The 18,410-nt window shown below is 49.5% G+C and overlaps 1 protein-coding gene across 12 annotated transcripts in view; it reads right to left on the bottom strand.

The window, feature by feature from the left end:
* The window catches only part of HM13 (histocompatibility minor 13), a 41,397-nt gene extending 23,429 nt beyond the window's left edge, over positions 1-17,968 (bottom strand). For 8 of the 12 annotated variants that reach the window (XR_004301213.1, XM_032419472.1, XM_032419475.1 and 5 more), the window contains exons 1-4: positions 17,683-17,968; positions 7,913-8,011; positions 7,427-7,555; positions 2,613-2,695 (exon numbers count right to left, since the gene is read on the bottom strand). Coding sequence is in view for 10 of the 12 variants with exons in the window: in XM_032419472.1 (XP_032275363.1) it covers positions 2,613-2,695; positions 7,427-7,555; positions 7,913-8,011; positions 17,683-17,865 (494 nt within the window). In the remaining 2 variants the exon portion in view is untranslated. The remainder of the gene's footprint in view (positions 1-2,612; positions 2,696-7,426; positions 7,556-7,912; positions 8,012-17,682) is intronic. The other 4 variants (XR_004301214.1, XM_032419474.1, XM_032419476.1 and 1 more) reach the window with 1 other exon arrangement.
* Between the last annotated feature and the right edge of the window lie 442 nt (positions 17,969-18,410).

Here is an 18,410-nt window from a genome sequence, read left to right as displayed (position 1 = left end):
ATATGGGCCGGGAAGTGAGACAGACCTGGGCTCAAAACCCCCTCTGCCCCTACCAGCTGTGAATCCTAGTGGTCACACAACCACTCAGAGCCTCACCTTCCCTGAATCCCACCTTCAGACCCTCTGGTTTGGATCCTGACGGAGGTCTGACTCTAAGTTTGTGGATATAAACAGCTCATGGAAATTCTGACTACACTGTAGACTTTCTTTGAAAAAGTATTTCAGAAAACTCAGTTTGACTGAAGGAGAAAAATAAATTTAATTTTTGGCTCAGCTTTCTAAATAACGTGATTAAATTATGCCTTCCTTTTTGCTAAAATTATGTGCATCTGATTCAGTTCTTTTCCACATAAATTTGTCAAAGCAATTTCTCTCATCCCTCCATTTTTGGTCCATATAAAATTTTTCACAGGACAGTTCTGACACTGTGTGGTGAGCATCCCTCCGGCCCATGGTCATCAATTGTGTTTATGAGGTCTGATTTTCCCAGGTCAAATATTGTGTTCTTATTTTATCAAGAAAATGGTTCTTCTGCTAAGTTTTAGTCACCAATATATTTCACCATGTGCAGTTTCAGTTGCTGTTGGTTCTATTTCTGTCAATAATTTTTACCAGTCAAAATTATGAATTAGTTAAAAGACAGACAAAACACACTGGGTTCTCTGAGGTGGTGGTTGGGCCACTGGGAGGCCTAGGAATCTCAAGACTCTCACAGGTGCAGGGGTGGGATGGATGAGAATTAGGGGGATCCTAATCAGCACAGGGAAGGAGGGATTCCAGTGCCTGGAGGCGACTACCCCCCAATCCCACCCCACCCCACCCCAGATCGATCAGATAGAGAGCTCTGCCCTTTGAGGCTGGGTCTGCCACCATTTTGCTAGGTCCCAGGCTCTCAGGTAGGTTCTCTGCGCCTTCATTTTTTAGGATAGGGGACTGGACTAAAATTCTTGTAAGATGGCCAGAACAAGATTTTATGGGTAAAGGGCAGGTATAGTTGAAGTCAACACTGAACTCAGTCAAAAGACCAGAATTCCAGTCCCAGCTGTGTGACCATGGACCAGAAGCACAACTCATGGTGCACTGGGCACTGTGCTCTAGCCATGTTATAGCCGTGGTTCACTTGATCCTTCCCACGCCCCAGTGAGGAGGTGCTCATGGTATCTCCGTTTTCTAGAAACTGACGCTCAGAGGGCTTGAGAAGCTTACACAAATTATAGAGCTGGCTGAGCCAGGCTTGGTCCCAGGGCCAACTGTCTCTTGAACCCACACTCTTGAGTACCACACTGTCCTGCCAGCGTGCCTACAGGAACAAGGCCAAACTCACCCGGCTTTCGATGCCTTTTGTGAGCAGACCCGGCACTTCCTCCCCAGCTTTCTCTCTGACTACTGCAGAAAGATCCCGACTGTGCCTTCACTAGCTCCTAGCTTCCCTCTCTCCTTCGCGCCTCTTTCAGGTTTCCCACCCTTCAAAGCTGACTGTAAGCTGTGTTCCGTCCTTCTGGGAACCTCCCTGGTCTGCTGGCCACCTCATGGTCAGTGGTTCTCAACCTGACACCGTACCACCTCAAGGGGCCAGATGGAAACACCGGGGACGCTTCTGTAGTCACAAGCTAGGGGTGGACTGGGGACACAACTCCCATTTAGTAAGCAGGGCTAGGGAATGCCAAACATTTACAATGCATGGAGAACTGGCCTGTCCATGATGCTAACAGCAGCAGCCCCTGAGGTCCCCGGCCTGGTCCTGCATCCCCACTGAACAGACACAAGCACGTGGCGGTCTGAGCAGGGTGGCAGTGGGAAGATGGCTCTGGGGCCACTCAGATCCGGGTTTGAATCTTGGCTCTGCTGCTTATCTATTGTGGGATCCTAGCAAATTTCTTAATCTCTTTGAGCTTCAGTTTCCAAAGATAAGAGAGGATTAAAAGCAAAAGCTAACCTCATAAAGTTACCTGGCAGGTTAGCACAGGAAGTCATAGTAACAATGACAGTTAACAGTTACTGGACACATTAAATGCCAGATACTGGGCTAAAAGCTTTCCCATGACCCCTAAGGAAGGTTCGATTATTTTCCTCCACATTCAGCTGAGGAAATTGAGGCCAGAAAGATTAAGTAACTTGCCCAAAGTCACAGGGCTATTAAGTAGCAGAGTCTGGATTCAAATTCAGGTAATCAAATTCCAGAGGCTGCACTCCTAAGTTCTCACTATACGGCCTCTCTCTCATTAGGAAATAAGATCACGTGTGAGGAGCTGGGCTTAGCACCTGGTGCAGGGCAGCCTACGACACCTGGCAAGTGGTGCTGGTATTACCCATCTCAGCACCGTGACAAGTGACATCACGTTACCGTTCACAAATAACTTTCCCAACAACTGTGGTGGTGGGAAACACCCACTGGATACTCTTATCAGTCCTTGTAAGGAAACTGTGTCCCACAGAGGTTATCGTTCTTACTCTAGGTCATCCACGGTGTACCCCAGGGGAAAGCTGCCCTCGGGTTTTACAGCCAGGATTCAAACCTGGCTCTGAATGACGCCAAAGGTCATGTTCTCATCCAGGACCCTGTACTGGCTCCTGAGAAAGCTGCTTCAAATGCTGCAGAGATGCCTTCTGACCTGATGGTGTGGGACAGGGCCAGGATCCCCAACACGAAGAAATACATGGACAGCAAGAGGTTGATGTACTCCTGGGAGAATATCTGAGGCAGAAATAAAAAAAGAAACAGGAAATCAGGGTTGCCAGTGGCTATGAGGAAGCCAGAATCCCCGGTTCTCTTCTGGAGGGTGGTCTCACCCCTCTGGAACTTGGGAACGGTGGCAGGAAGAATCTAGACAGTGCTAGGGGCCTTCTAGCTTCTGTGGCTACAGAAAAAAAGGGAGGACCCCCAGGCCCCCAGATGCACACCCAAAGGAGGCTGTATCTTTGTGCCTGGTGGCTCCATCAGCTGGAGACAGGCAGTATGATGTCTGGGCTCACAGGGCTGGCATGGAAACACAGGGGAGGACAGTGCTGAGTGCAGCGCCCCGAGGGAGCCCTCTGAACCTCAGAATGCACTCTTCCACGTTTCCTTCTCCCTGCCCCCAAATCTAGGGGGCCCCCTATGGTGGCCACCAAGGCCCCAAGCACGCTACTTCTAAGTCGCTTGTGCCTTGTTCCATCGTCTACACGACGCTCTTCTGGAGGACTCTTCCCATGGTGACGGCTGGAAGCTGTGACAGCAGGCCCTGCCTTCTGCTTCTCGGTGCGTCAGGTGAAACTGGGAAATGTTCTCTTTCATGGTACTCCAAAGCCACCTGTCACTGCTGTGAATTCTGGACTCTGGGGAAGGCTCTGCCATCTCCCTCCGCATTTAACCTCTCCTGAGTTTGTTTTCCTGAGGGTCTCCGGCTGGGAGGGGATGATGCGCTGTGGTATGGGGCACAGGGGCACTGGGCACTCTCAAGGAGGCTGTTACAGAATCTGTTTAAACGCCTGTCTGCCCGCGTGGCTCCCCTGCTTAACGCCGCGCTTTCACAAGCTCCAGGCCCACACCCTCACCTGGGCCTCAGCCCCTGCAGACGACCTCAGCTGTGGCTCACAACACGCTGGGGCCACACTGGCCTTTCTGCGGGGCCCTATCTGTACCACAGCCCCGCCACACACAGGTGGCCTGTGCACACGCTCTTCTGCCCGGGACATTCTCCTCTCCTCAGCTAGGCCACCCTTCTTTCTTCAACCCTCAGCTCAGAGCAGCTCTCCTTGATACAACCACCCCTTGTTAATCCAGCTCACGGGTACTGACTGCCTACTACGTGCACGGCATCGTGTGAACCACCGAGGATACAGCAAGGAATAAGGCATAAAAGTCCCTGCCCTCATGGAGTTCATGCGCCAGTGAGGTAGACAGAATCTCAAAGGAAACAGATATGCAATATATTGTCAAGTGGTGATGGATGCTCAGAAGCAAAGCAAAGCAGGGCAAGGAGACAGAGAGAAGAGAGGAGAGCTGCTCTTTTAGACAGATGGCCAGTGAAAGCCTCCCAATGGGAAGATACCTCGTTCAGGTATAGAACCTAAACGAAGTAAGGGAGCCACTGTGAGGGTATTCGAGGGGGAGAGCATTGGAGGCAGATGGAAGGGTGAGTGCAAAGGTCCTGAGGTGGGTATGTTGCTTACGTGTGTGGGGAACAGTCAGGGCCTGTGAGTCTAGAGCTGAGAGAGTAACGGGATGGTGTCAAGAGATGAAGCTGGGAAGGTTAAGAGGCAGGGAGACCCTACAGTGCCATGAGAAAAACTGGATTCCTCTGTGTGAGCCAGGTCGGTATTGGAGGCTGAGGGCAGGGCTGTGACGTGACTGGATGGCCCGAGAAGTTCCCTGCGCTGCTGTGTGGAAGACAGACTGCACAGGGTGAGGGGGGAAGCAGACAGCCCCGTGAGGAGGGTAGTGCAGAGTCTGGCAGATAGAGGACGGTGCCTCAGCTGGAAGACAGGAAGAGCAGGGAGGACGGCTCCCGGGGTTTGCGGCCAGCCGGGCAGTGAGGTAGATGGAGGTGCTGCTGTCGGAGGTGGGGGCGGGGTAGGAGTAGAGGTCCATGCTAGCTGGGGGGGGGGGAGGGGCTCTTCTGTGCTTTCCTGGTGCTACACATTACCTCTGCGGCACTTCCCAGGGCTGTAACTTCACATTTATCGATGTGACTGACTGGTGTCCATCTCCACCAATTAACAAGAAACTCCTTGAGGGCAGGGATGGTCAGTCGTTTTTCTCACTCTGGGCCTTGTACACAGCAGGCACTCAGTAAATGTTCGCAGAATGAATGGATGAGCAAAGCAGTGACCTAGAACGTGACTACCGTAAGAAAAAGCCCCATGAACATATTCCATAGGCAGTGGGCCATGTTTTATGAAGATGTGGTATACCCCCTCAGGAGTGTTCCTTCCACGTGGGCCCTTGGGAAAATCTCTCTGGCTACAACTTATAGCCACCAGTTGGCTTGACTGTGTGGCCTATGAACTGTGCACCAAGTCTCAAGTCTGGCTTTCTTTGTGCTTTAGCTGCTAGAAATTCAGAGCCACACCAGTATTAGACTCACTCTGACAAGAGTACATGTCTTTCAAGTGTAGAGCCTGAGTTCAGGGTATGGTCCTCACCTAAGGCTTCATTTTATCCTATTTTAATTTTCTTTTTACCCAAATTTCTTCCTTTACTTCTTTTACTTATGCTGCTGATTGCTTTGAGGCAGTGTATAAATTTTTTTTTTTTTAAGATTTTATTTATTTATGTGACAGAGACACAGCGAGAGAGGAAACACAAGCAGGGGGAGTGGGAGAGGGAGAAGCGGGCTTCCCGCGGAGCTGGGAGCCCGATGCAGGGCTCGATCCCAGGACCCTGGGATCATGACCTGAGCCGAAGGCAGACACTTAACGACTGAGCCACCCAGGCGCCCCAGAGGCAGCGTATAATTTTTATTTATACGCTGCCTCAAAGCAGTTTTAAATGAGGTGGGATAAGGTAAATTTTATGATGTTGAGAAATGTCCCACCCGGAGGGGAGAGGAGGAAAGGGCCTGAGGGATACTGCCGTTTGGCAAACCAATTAACAAGCCGTCAGCCTGGAGTTTGGGAGGAATCTGTTGGCTGTGTTGTCCAGGCAGTCGCTTCTCAAAAATCTCAGTGTGAACCCTCTAGAGACATGGGCAAGAGGTATGCTATGTCCTCTGGTGCAAGGCAGGCTGGGGCTTACCCGCCTGGAGAGGGGGACAGGCTGCGCATCTGCGACTTAAAGAAAAATGCTCATACCCTCCACTGCCAGAAATTTCTTTCTGAGCGAACCCAGCTGAAGGAAAGAATCCTAAGTACTAAAAATGTTAGAAGGTCTTGAGGCAAGGGCCTGGGTATATATCACTGGCACTCAGCACAGCAGAGACCTGAGAAATACCTGCCAAAAGCCAAGTTGGAGGCAATGGGCTAGATGTACAGACAGCCTCAGAGAGACCTCAAAAGTACAGGGGAGAGAAAAAGCAAACAGAGGGAGATGTACTGCACAGCTCTATTTATGGAAGCTGGACTCTCAATAGACACAGATATACTGACACCATACGTTTTATAAGGAGACACACATCTGAAGACAAAGCAAACGCATCAGAGCAGGTGCTTCTTGTGGAGAGGGAAATGAAGGTGGGAAATGGAGGCGGGCACTAGGGGTGAAGGGGGAGCCTGGCAGGGACTGATGATGGTGTGCTATGAACCAAAGCATGGAATAAATTCAACTCTTCACCCAAGGTCCAGGGGAAAAAAAAAATCAGTGAATACCTAATGTTGTTTGATGCACTCTTATTTGTAAGAGTAAAAACTGAGATGATGTTTTCTGTTTAAAGTGAGGGGGATGCTGGAGGTGAGCTGTGGTGAATCTGGCCTGGGCGGGGGGGGGAGGCATTCTGAAACCATTAAGAAAAAAAAAAGTGTAGTTCTGATCCAACAACGAGGGGGCGACGGGAGAGGAAACGGATGTAAAAATTCCGTTGCTGACTCCCTCACAGACTGGTAAAGATAAGGAATTTTGATGCTACTCAATGCTGGTGAGAGTACGGGGAGCCAGCACACCCGAACTCTCGGGGGAAATGTAAATGCGTGCCATCTTGTGTGGGGATTTGGTACTACGTGTTCAACTTACAAATGCAGACGTGATGGGACTGGGTCCTCCTACTGCAGAAATACTTGAAAATACATGCCCAGTGTTCACAGCAGCACCGCTGCGGTGTCCCAGCACTAGACATCCCTCAGGGGCGCAGCCGTAAGACAGAGCCACAGGGAGGTGTTAAGAAGAGTAAGGCAGATGTGACTGTGTTGATAATAAAAAGATCTCTACAGTAAAAATCCTGTATCTCATACGTATATTTGTTTTTATATTTTAACAAAAATGTATATCTATGCGTAAGATTCACAAGAAACTATACTGGGGAGAAGATTATGGCTCATTTACACCTTCCCGTAGACTGAAAACATTTTTTTCGCCATCTACCTCTGTTTGTAACATGCGAATTAAAAGTCGTCCTTGAGGGCTTTTCAGTGACCAGGGAAAAAGCGCTTGTGAGGCACGACTGCGAAAACAGAAGACACCACACTAAGCTAGGGTAGGATGATGATTAGGTGGAAAGCATGCTTATTAAAAGCCTGAAAGGAGACATGCCCAAACGTTAATAGGGATTGTTACCTCTGTGTATTTTTCCCCCACTCTTTAAGTTTTCTGCATATCTTACTTTCATAATCAGAAAATAGTACGTGTTATATTAAAAAAAAAAAAAAGAAAAGCCTCAGAAGAGTTTGCAGTAACATGAGAGAATGCTTATGATGTTATTCATGGGGAGTGAAAGCGGCAGCTACAAAACTGAGTACGCCACGTGGCCACAGCTACGGAGAAACCATGCACCGGGAAAACAGCGCAAGGACACACCTCCAAAGGGAATCTGTGATTGTCTCTGGTAGTGGGGTTTTGGATGACTGCTGTTTTCCCCTTTTTACTTTTCTGTGTTTTCCACGTTTTCAACACTGAGCCCGTGTAACTTTTATTGGGAAAATAAACCTCGGTAAATTAAAAAAAAAAAAAAAAAGGCAATTAGTATGGTAGAGGTGCATCGGAGACCCAAGCTATACCCCGTCCCAGCATAAACAGTACAATGCAACCAAAATGGTATCATGAAAAAAAAAACCCAAAAAAGCCACGCGGAGAAAAGAAATAATGACTATGGGAAAGAGTCCTGAATGCCATCGGTGGTTATCTCTGTGTAGTCGGTCTAGAGGTGAATTATTAGGACTTTTTTTTCCCCTTGCTCTTTATTTTCTACAAATGAACATGCATATCTCCTTTGATGGGAAAAACAAAACAAAACAAAATAAAGTTATTTAAACCAAATGACACAACAGGTGGCAAAGGACTTACTTTGAAAAAGAGATAGAGCCCCAAAAGCGTGCAGCTGGCGATGATGGGGAACCGGGCGGCGTCCCGGCTGGTGATAGTCTCGGGCATGTCTGAGGCATTCTAGAGCAGACAAGAAAGGCGCCTGTGAGTACGGGGTGCAGTTCTGGCCTCTGGGGCCCGGAGCTCATTCATCTCCCCCTCCACCACTTCCCGACCCCAGGCTTTGGCAATGCGGTTCCCTCTGCCCACGCTGGGGCAAGATGCTCCACCCCACTGTTTTGCCACTGGGGCGATCTGGATCCCGACAGTGCACATGGGGCATATCTGGGGAGAAGAGCGATGGCAGAGGCAGTTACGGCATGTAATAACTGAGAGAAAACCCTGGAAACTGTGACAATAGAGTAGTCCTAGGCCTCATGAGAACTATTCCCAGCCTCCTTATGGATTAGCTACCAAGTAAACACGATGAATTTGTTATCCAATATGTATGAGTAGAAATAAACCAACAACAGATAAAACTGACAGCAAATGAAACTGTACGCGGGAAGATGCCAACTGCAAGGAGAAGCAAATCTTGACAAAACTTACACTTAAGAAATCTGACTGGGAAAACTGAATCTGGTAAGAGTAAAAACCACAATTAAATATACAATGGCAGATGCTATAGTTGGCGACAATGTGCTTTGGGTAAAGACATGACAGAGGATAAATGTTTACACAAAAAAACCTGAATGTAGTCAAAATAATTTCAGTACTTTAAACAAGGAAAAACCTGAGAGTGTAGCAACAGCACAGCATAGGGATTTTATCAACTTCACAGAATTCCTGCCAGAAATCTCTCTAATGAGAATCCATCAATGGTAGTATAATTCTGGTTTAAATTTATATTAAAAAACACAGAGTTGAAAGCTTTCAAGTTCATCATGTTCTCCTCATGCCCTCTCTGCTAGCAGAATCCTCAGTCAAGGACCTGGCCAATGTCACTGCCATGAAGCATCCCCAGATTTCCCACTGGGCTAAGCCTACTCTCTCACTGCAATTCCCCCTGCATTTTACAGGTCTGTTCTATTTTATATCCTAGCTACCAGAGCTCCTGGATGAGACTTCTGCTAAAGTCAAAGTGAAGTGCTCTCCACAGGCTCATCACAATGCCTGAGATTCCACCATCACCATGTCCATCCTGTGAATAAGGCACCCGCACCCCTGGGACAGGGGATCATCTTCAGCTGCAGAGTCTCATTAATTTTTTTGGCTCACAGCTGCCTCTTAAAAACCAATAGGACAAAACATGCTAAAGGGGAGGCTGCCTGGAGAGGGCAGATTTCGGGTTAGGCAGACCTTCTGCTCAACGATGGAAGGAAAATTGCAGAAAGGGAAGGAGATGGGGGCAGAGAGCAGTAAGCCCATGGAATGGTCACGAAATGGAGCTGAGCTGGGGAGCTGGGATGTGCACACACTGTTGGTTTTAGTACAAACTGGCCCAGCCTTTTGGGGAGGGCAATTCAGCAGGTGCATCAAATTGTAATTTGCACATGCCCAAGAACACAGAGAAGGTTCACAGAGCAGGAACCATAAAAAGCTCTTATTCACAGGAAAAAACGTTCATCCTCACTCTTTTTTTTCTTTTCATCCTCACTTTTTAATAAGTTGAAGTACACTGAGATTCCAGTTTTCATCTATCAGAATGGCTGGAGAACAGACTGAGCTGGTGAGGCTATGGGGAAACAAGTGCTGACCCTTGGTACCTTCAGGAGGGTAAACTGGTCTTCCTGCAGAGAGCACTCTAACAATGTTTGTCAAAATCACAAGTGCATTGACCAAGCAATTCCACTTCAGGGAATTTTTCCTACAGATAAAATTCACACATGTGCAAATGATACACGTAAAGTATAATCAAGGTATTCAGTGCTCTATTAATGGCTTGCTGGGTGACTGGAGGCAAATCCTTGGCTCTCTGAGTCTCAGTTTACTCATCTGTCAAACAGGATCACAATCTCTAGGCTTTACTTACCTCTAAAAGGGCCAAGAGACTTCAACCAAATGAGATACGGGATGTGAAATAGCCTGGCAAACGGTAAAGTACCGTGACTGTATGAGGAGCTAGGACTGTCAGGGAGAGGGGAGTGGGGAGGCGCTTCACCAAACCCCAACATATGCCTGACTGAGGTGGCTGGAAGGGACACCCTCCTTTCTGGAGCATCCAGGGGCAGCTCTGCTGGGAGGAAGGGGTGGGGCAGGTGAGCAGTACTGACACACAGAGGCAGGGTTCTCTCCCTCCTCCCCTCTATGTACCTCCACAAACTCAATATATGTCCCGTGTAGCAGGAGCGGAGGCTGAGTTAGACAGCTGTTAATCTCAAAGAGTCCACAGGCACGCAGGCCAAGACCCTGACATGTAAGCAGAATATCACGATACAGAGTGACCTGTGACAAAACAAGACATACACTGCTGCGGTACCCAGTGCGAGTGCCAAATGGGTGGGAGATGGCCCTGATGTCAGAAAGCCCAGCCCGACTCCCAGCTCTGCCTCTTCCCAGCTGTGGGGCCCGGGAATGTTATTCTCTCTCTCAGAGCCTCCATCTCCTCAGCTGTACGATGAATTTCAGGATTCTATGACTTTTTTTTTTTTAAGATTTTATTTATTTGAGAGAGAGAGAGTATACATGCACAAACGGGGAGGGAGGGAGGGAGAGACAGAGGGTAAGGGAGCAGCAGACTTACTGCTGGGTGGGAGCCTGACAGGGGGCTTGATCCTAAGACCCTGAGGTCATGACCTGAGCTGAAGACAGATGCTTAACCAACTGAGCCACCCAGGCGTCCCAGGATTCTATGACTTTTGCATTGGAAATACTTAGTGTTGTGCCTCGAGCTGTCACACGAGCTGTCACGACTCTATTATTATAACAGTAGTAGTACATATTAGGGAATCACAAGAAAGCAGATAGCACTTAGGCAAAGCCTTGAAGGTTAAGCACAGGTCCTGGTAGGGGGTAGGACCCAGAAACACATTCGGTTGAGGAATTTGCTCTGTGTACAAGGAAGGGAAACATGAGGTAGAGGGACCTGCAGGTGCAGACCACATGGGACTCACCTACAAACCAGTGTTATGGCTCATTTCCACATATTCCTTTTATTTTAGCCTAAAATACCTGTGTCCTGGGTGGGAAGAGGCTTAAAATTACTTGATGACAAGTCAAGGTTGGACACATGTCCCACTATACAGAGGACTCTGGTCTCCTCCGTGGATGACTGTAAATATCCATGCTGCAATGTTGAGTCAGGATGGGAGACTGGAAATCCGGCAGTTACAGTAATAAGAACAACATTTACGAAGAGCGTTCTATGTGCCAAGCCCTGTTCTAGGTGCTATACATGACTTCATCCTCTACGAAGCAGCTATTTTTAAGAGCTCAGGGAGGTGAAGTAACTTGCTTAAGGTCACACAGCTGGTGAGTGGTGGAGTCAGGATTCAAACGGAGGCAGTCTGGTTCCAGTGCCCCAACTCTTAGCCACTACTTCCTAGATGACCTCTACCTTTCCTACCTGGAAATTTCTGCTGGCAAGTTGTGACAAGATGCTCAGGGAGCCTGTGACAATGAAACAGTTAACCTTTGGGGCACCTGGCTGACTCAGTTGGTTAAGCATCCAACTCTTGATTTCTGCTCAGGTCATGATCTCAAGGTTGTGAGATGGAGCCCCATGTCGGGCTCTGCACTGGGCATGGAGCCTGCTTAAGATTCTCTCTCTTTCTCTCTCTCTCTCTCTCTCTCTCTCGCTCTGCTCCTCCCTCCACAAAACAAACAAATCCAAAACAGTTAACCCTTGTCGTTACAAAAATACAAAAAGTTGTTAGGATTCTCTACCAATTCAATGTGGATTTTTTTTTTAAAGCATTTTTTTAAAAGATTTTATTTATTCATTTGAGACACAGAGATACAGAGAAAGAGAGAACATGAGCAGGGGGAGAGGCAGAGGGAGAGGAAGAAGCAGGCTCCCTGCTGAGCCAGGAGCCCAATGTGGGGTTCGATCCCAGGACCCTGGGATCATGACCTGAGCAGAAGGCAGATGCTTAACCATCTGAGCCACCCAGGTGCCCCCAATGTGGATTTTCAAACCGGATGCTCTTAGGCAAATGCAATAGCTCCCAAAACACAAAACATAATCAGTGTGTGTTTGTGTGTGTGTGTGTGTGAAGCTGACACAAATAGCAGAAATAAATTTAGCTTCCAGTGACATTCTGGACGTTCAGTTATCAGGGCGGAAGCAAAAGCAGCAAGGGAAGACAGATGCCTGGCCTCAAGTCATTGGCTCGGCCCGAGCTCTGGGAGGGCTGCTTCCAGGCCATGCCCTAGAAATGATCTGGGACTTGTGGACCATTCTGTTACTCTGTCACCCCAGCTGGAGACCCCAGGGTCTCCTCTTCTTTCCACTACATTCACTCACTCACCTACCTCACCATGACTCTGTTTCCTAAGCATTTCTAGAACTCACCCTCCCACTCCAATCCTGTGCCCCACTACAATCTTCACTGCAACCACCTCACCAGCCTCCTTCCTGTTCTCCCTCCCGCCCATCACTGACTCTGCCAGGAGCTCTTTCTGAAGCCTAGACCTGACTGTATCACACACCTGACTCAGAAACCCCTGGAGACTGGACTATTGCGTAGCCATTACACAGGAATTGAGGTCACTGCTGGTGGGTGTATAAACTTATACAACCTCTAGGGTGCATAATTTGGTAAGATCAATCTATATCAAACATGCACATAGCCTTTGACCCAGCAAATCAATTTCAAAAAAACAAACAAAAAAAATCCTACACATACAGACAAGTGTGAAGTAACAAACATATAAGGAGATTAATTTCAGCATGGTTTGTAAAAGACTGGTACCCGTCTAAACAACCTGTGGAGGACTCTAAATCAGAGGTTCTCACATGAGCACAGAGAAAAATCGTCAGGAGGGCTTGTGAAAACAGACTGCCAGGTCCACCTTGAGTTTCTAATTCAGAATCTGCATTTCTTTTTTTTTTTAAGATTTTATTTATTTATTTGACAGAGAGAGACACGGTGGAGAGGGAACACAAGCAGGGGGAGCGGCAGAGGGAGAAGCAGGCCTTCTGCTGAGCAGGGAGCCGATGTGGGGCTCGAACCCAGGACCCTGGGATCATGACCTGAGCCGAAGGCAGACGCCTAATGATGGAGCCACCCAGGCACCTAGAATCTGCATTTTTTTTTTTTTTAAGATTTTATTTATTACTTGACAGAGAGACACAGCGAGAGAGGAAACACAAGCAGGGCAACACAAGCAGGGTGAGTGGGAGAGGGAGAAGCAGGCCTCCCATGGAGCAGGGAGCCCGATGCGGGGCTCGATCCCAGGACCCTGGGATCATGACCTGAGCCGAAGGCAGACGCTCAACGACTGAGCCACCCAGGCGCCCCCAGAATCTGCATTTCTAACAAGTTCCCAGGTGAGACTATTGCCGCTGCTGCTGGTCCAGCAATCACACTTTGAGAACCAGGGCTCTAAACAAACTGTGGGACACAGGTAGGATACCATGCAGCTGTCACAGAAGAACAAGACTGCTCCATATGTACTGATATATTTGATCTCCAACATATATTTGGTGAAAAAAGCAAGGCGCAAAAAAGTGTATTTATAACAAAATATCAGTTAAACTGCAAAAACGGGGAGAAAGCATATGCTTATTTATTTGTAAAGGCACAGAATTTCTTGGATGGATATCCAAGAAACGGGCTGCCTCTGGGAGGGAAACTGGGTACTGGGTAGGACGGAGGCTTTCATGATGCCCTCTGCACCTCTGGAATTCTGTACCACAGGCATGCATTAATTACCCTCCCCGCCATAAAATAATGAGGCAGATCTGCAGGTACTGACAGGAAAATGACCAAGACACCAAGACACAGGGATTAAAGAAAAAAAAAAAAAAAAAATGAAACTGCAGAGCAGTATGTACTGTAAAATCCCACTGTTATAAAAGTAAATTTACATTTGTGTATACACACAGGCACACACATGTTTATATATACAAAGAAAAAGTTCTGGAAGGTTACACACCAAAGAGCTACCTGGGTTCCTTCAAGAAGTGGTACTGAGGAGGCTTTTCCTTTATACTTCTGCATGGCTTGGATTTTTTTTTTTTTTACAGGTGCAAGTATATGGTCATTTTGTAACTATGAAGATGAACTACTGTGTTGCCTTCAGGATTCTGTCATGCAGAAAGGCTGCAGGCTGCCTGAACATCTATCTTGTTATGGCCTCCAAGGCCCTGCCGCGGGGCTCACATCACACTGTCCGCTGCCTCCCTGAGTGCACCCCGCAGTGCCATGCCTCCCTCTCTCCTGTTCTGCCTGAACTTTCGCCCATCCATGCAAAGGCAGCTGCGGCCTCCTCTGGAAGGCGTATCAGGATTCGGTTTAGTCGGCTGCTCACACATCTGTTTCTCCGTGGGGCGCTGAGCTCTGGGAGGGCAGGGCCTGGCCTTCGTTGTCCCAGCACCCCTGGTACCCAGCCCAGGGCCTGGCACAGAGCAGAAGCCCAGTCCAGCTGGCTGAGGGGCTCCTCTGAGTTACAGGCCAAGGGCCTTTGAAGTAATCTGATCCCCAGCTATTGCTTGGGCTGGGATTTGCTCCCTTCTGGGAACACAGGTCTCTGACAGGGATGGGCACCCCTCTAAGAGTGCTCCTCCCATGGCTACTTCTTCCCAACACACTCTTGGATGCTCCACCTTCTTCTCCCCATGATTTCACAATTTGCTCTGCCTGTTACGGACAACTTGGCTCCAGGGAGAATTCTGTCCTCACATGCCCTCTCTCAGCTGGCTTTAAGGTCTAACACTGGTGGGAAATCAAAACTCCTGGGCCCCCACACTAACTTTTCTCTCTCCTTGCCACATGACCAGGGAAACATGACTCGGGGTGGAAAAAGGGAGTTGTTTTTTGCCCAAATGCCACTTGTGTGGGTCTACAGAGTCACCTGTATCAGGGACAGCCCTGGACTAGGTCTAGCAACACCTAGTCGTGCCCCTTATTGGCAGAGGGATCGTAAGTAGTCATTTCTTTGACCCTCAGTTTCTTTCTCTGTACGACAGGAAAATAAAACTGGTTCCATCTGTAACATTCAGTTACTGGGAGAAGCAAAGACAGTGAAGGCTTTGTAAATTTCAGAATATCCTGGTTATTGGTGGTGGGTCTGGCCATCTGCAATTTCACGCAACCTGGAGGAGATGATGGGGGTGGTATTTAGAGGCTACGGTGGATTGAAAGCTCTCTTCTATGCGTACCCTCTGTTCCTGCCACACCAGACCTTCCGCCAACTCCTAAACTGCAACTCCTAAACTATCTTTTTTTTTTTTTTTAAGATTCATTTATTTGAGAAAGACAGAAAGTGCACGAGTATGAGCGGGAGGGGGAGAGAGGGAGAGAATCCCAAGCAGACTCCATACTCAGTGCAAAGCTGGATGCAGGGCTCGATCTCACAATCCCAAGATCACGATCTCAGCAGAAACCAAAAGTCAGATGCTTAACCGACTGTGCCATCCAGGCGCCCCTCTCCTAAACTCTTGTAGCGCTGCTTACCTGGTTTCCTCTGCCTGGAATGTCTTCTGGCTGAAATTCTACCTCTGCATAAGGCTCAAGCCCGTCTCCAGCACAAAGCCTCTCTGCCCTTCCTCAGGTGTTGAGGTGCCTCAAACTTTCTCCCTAAACCCCACAGCACTACTGTACTGCAATCACATAGCTAGTTATTCCTCCTCTGTCCAGGCACCTAAAGTCCTTGGTGACAGGGCTCTGACCCACTCATTTTTGCATCCTCCCCCACCCCCCTGGTCAACAGTGGAGGTTCAGGAAATTCTGTTGTTGGTAAAATGCTTTCTTGAGACTAGTGATCCTTGTGTAGAAGACATCAAGGAGAATTACTCAGTTTTAGGAGCCCCTCAGATCAAGCTGCCCGGTTCATGCCATGGTGTTTTTACCTCCTTTGTCCTAGTCTATTTCAGAACCTTCCCCTGCACCAAGTGTTTGCCAAAAAGGGATGGCAGGGAAGTTGAAGGCCACCTGAACTCTGCTTAGAAGAGGCAGAATAGAAAGGCAAATAGGGCCATCTAAGCCCTGCCTATTTCCCTTTGTGTCTGCCCATAGAAGGAGCCAACAGAGGGGCGCCTGGGTGGCTCAGTTGGTTGGGCGACTGCCTTCGGCTCAGGTCATGATCCTGGAGTCCCTGGATCGAGTCCCGCATCAGGCTCCCTGCTCGGCAGGGAGCCTGCTTCTCCCTCTGACCCTCCCCCCTCTCATGTGCTCTCTCTCTCTCTCTCATTCTGTCTCAAATAAATAAATAAAATCTTTAAAAAAAAAAAAAAAAGAAGGAGCCAACAGAGAGTTCTCTGATCTTGGGTAAGGAAGGTGGCAGACCTCAAGTTGGGTAATGTTTTGAAAACCTGTACTCGAGCAGTTTCAAAAGTGGCAGCTGCTTTGTGGACCTTCCCACTTTGGGTAAGACAGCTTCCGCTTAAGTTCAACTTCAAGTTTGGGTAGGGGAGGAGCTACAGATTAGGAGGGGAGAGGGTGCCAGGAAGTGAGAAGCCACTGGTGCTTCCTGTGGGGGTCTACAGAATCACCTGTGTCAAGGACAGCCCTGGACTAGGTCTAGCAACACCTCGTTGTGCCCCTTATTGGCAGAGGGATCTTAAGTAGTCATTTCCCCACAGGGGCCGGAGAGGACTTAATAGGGAAGAAGATGGAGGGTGGGGGGAGATGATGGGGTCCTCCTAGGTGTCCAATGGGACATATGTTGAGGAAGGTCAGGAATGGGTCTGGCCTGCTCTCAGAGGCCAACAGCAGCTCAGCTGCTCAGCAGGTAAGTCCAATTTCGTGGAGGGCCTGTCTTAGGGAGCACAAAAAGAAAAGCTACTTTGAGGTAAGGTTGGGGTCTGGGGTGGGAACAGGGTGAGGAGTTGGGAACAGGGCCTGGGCTCAGGCTAGGACAGGTCCACGACTGGGAGTGTCTACCAGCCACGGAGGGCAAACCAGCAAAAGAAGGGGTCTATGCTTGGTTAAAAAGAGAGGCACTATGGTGCCAGATTCTGAGGGACTGGCTGAGTGAAACTGGTCTGAGAAGTGAGGCAAAGAACTGGCGCCTGAGGTGGGGCTTTATCCTTGGATTAATTTTTTTGAGGTGGCGCAAGGGCCTGATCTGGAGGTTCTAGAGGAGCACACTACGGGTCACAGATTCCAGTTAGAGAGGTGTCACAGTTTCAGGATGGGTCTGGATGCTAGAATTTGCCCTAGGGTGGATGAGGCAGGGTTCCCAACGGAGGAATGACAGGGGATTGTACCATTCCGTTGTCAGGACCAGCGCCCCATCAGGTACAGACGGGGGTTGACCCGGAGCCCAGGAAGAGGTGTCCCATATGGGATGAGCAGCCAGAGCAGAGGGTGGGGCCGGTCTGGCTGGGTCCAGCAGGCTCAGAACAATACACCGCCCGAATCGCAATGTGAGCCTGACAGTGTTTGCAGCATGATGCACAGAGAGAAAAACGTGTCAGGGTCCGAGTGGGGATAGAAGCCGGCCCCTATAAGAGAAGGTGTCAGATCCCAGAGCACCTAAGGCCAGCTCCCGGATGTGGGCTCGGGGTGGGGAAGCGGTGGTGATCCATGCCGGGAAGGGTCAGCGTCTGGGGAGAGGAGGTGTCTGCGCGGGCGGGAGGACGGTCCTCGTCAGTCACGTCACGGGTGGGAGGTGGGAAGCGCGCGCGGTTTTGCCTCCGACCCTACCTTGCCGCGGGCGCAGCGCACGGAGCGCAGGGCGCCGAAGAAGATGGGCAGCAGCGCCATGAGCAGGAGGCTGCCGTAGGCCAGCGCGATGCCCTCGGGCGTGGAAGGCGGCCGCGTCGTGCCGTTGGCTGCGCCGCCTGCCTCGGCGCTGCCGTTGTGCGGGTCGCTGAGGGCCGAGTCCATGGCGACGCTGCGCTCCGGGTCCGACTCCAGCTCCGGCCGCCGCAGCAGAGACGCAAGACGGGAAGACGGGCGCTGCGGGAAAAGCCACGTTCCCTTAAAGAAACAGGAAGTGACGTGCTGCCCTCGCCGGCCCGCGCCGCGCACGCGTGCGCGTTCACGTCTCCCCGCCCGCGCGCCCTCTAATGGTAGCGGAGGGCCGGGCGACCAGTTGCTAAGCAACTCGTGATTGGTCGGGGAAGGAACACGGAACCACTGTGCTGGGCATCCATCCCGAGGGAGACCTGAGGATCCCATGCGCCAGTCCCAGCCGACTTCCTCAATCCCAGGCTGTTCCGCTCCCCACAAGTCCTCATCATGATAACTAAGAATTTGTTCATTCATGCATGATTCATCCAATATTTAACTGTTCCTTCACCCCTTAAATATTTGAGTATCCCGTTATATGCCAGACGCTGCCCTAGGCTCTGGGGACACATACAGGCAAAAATCCGTCCCTATACTCGTGAAGCTTGCATTTTTAATGTGGTGGTAGGGGAAGGTGTTGG

Source organism: Phoca vitulina, unplaced genomic scaffold, assembly GCF_004348235.1.
Source record: "Phoca vitulina isolate PV1807 unplaced genomic scaffold, GSC_HSeal_1.0 scaffold22, whole genome shotgun sequence".
Classification (NCBI taxonomy): domain Eukaryota; kingdom Metazoa; phylum Chordata; class Mammalia; order Carnivora; family Phocidae; genus Phoca; species Phoca vitulina.
Note: the sequence above shows the minus strand (reverse complement) of the source record. Positions and strands in the feature narration are given on the sequence as shown.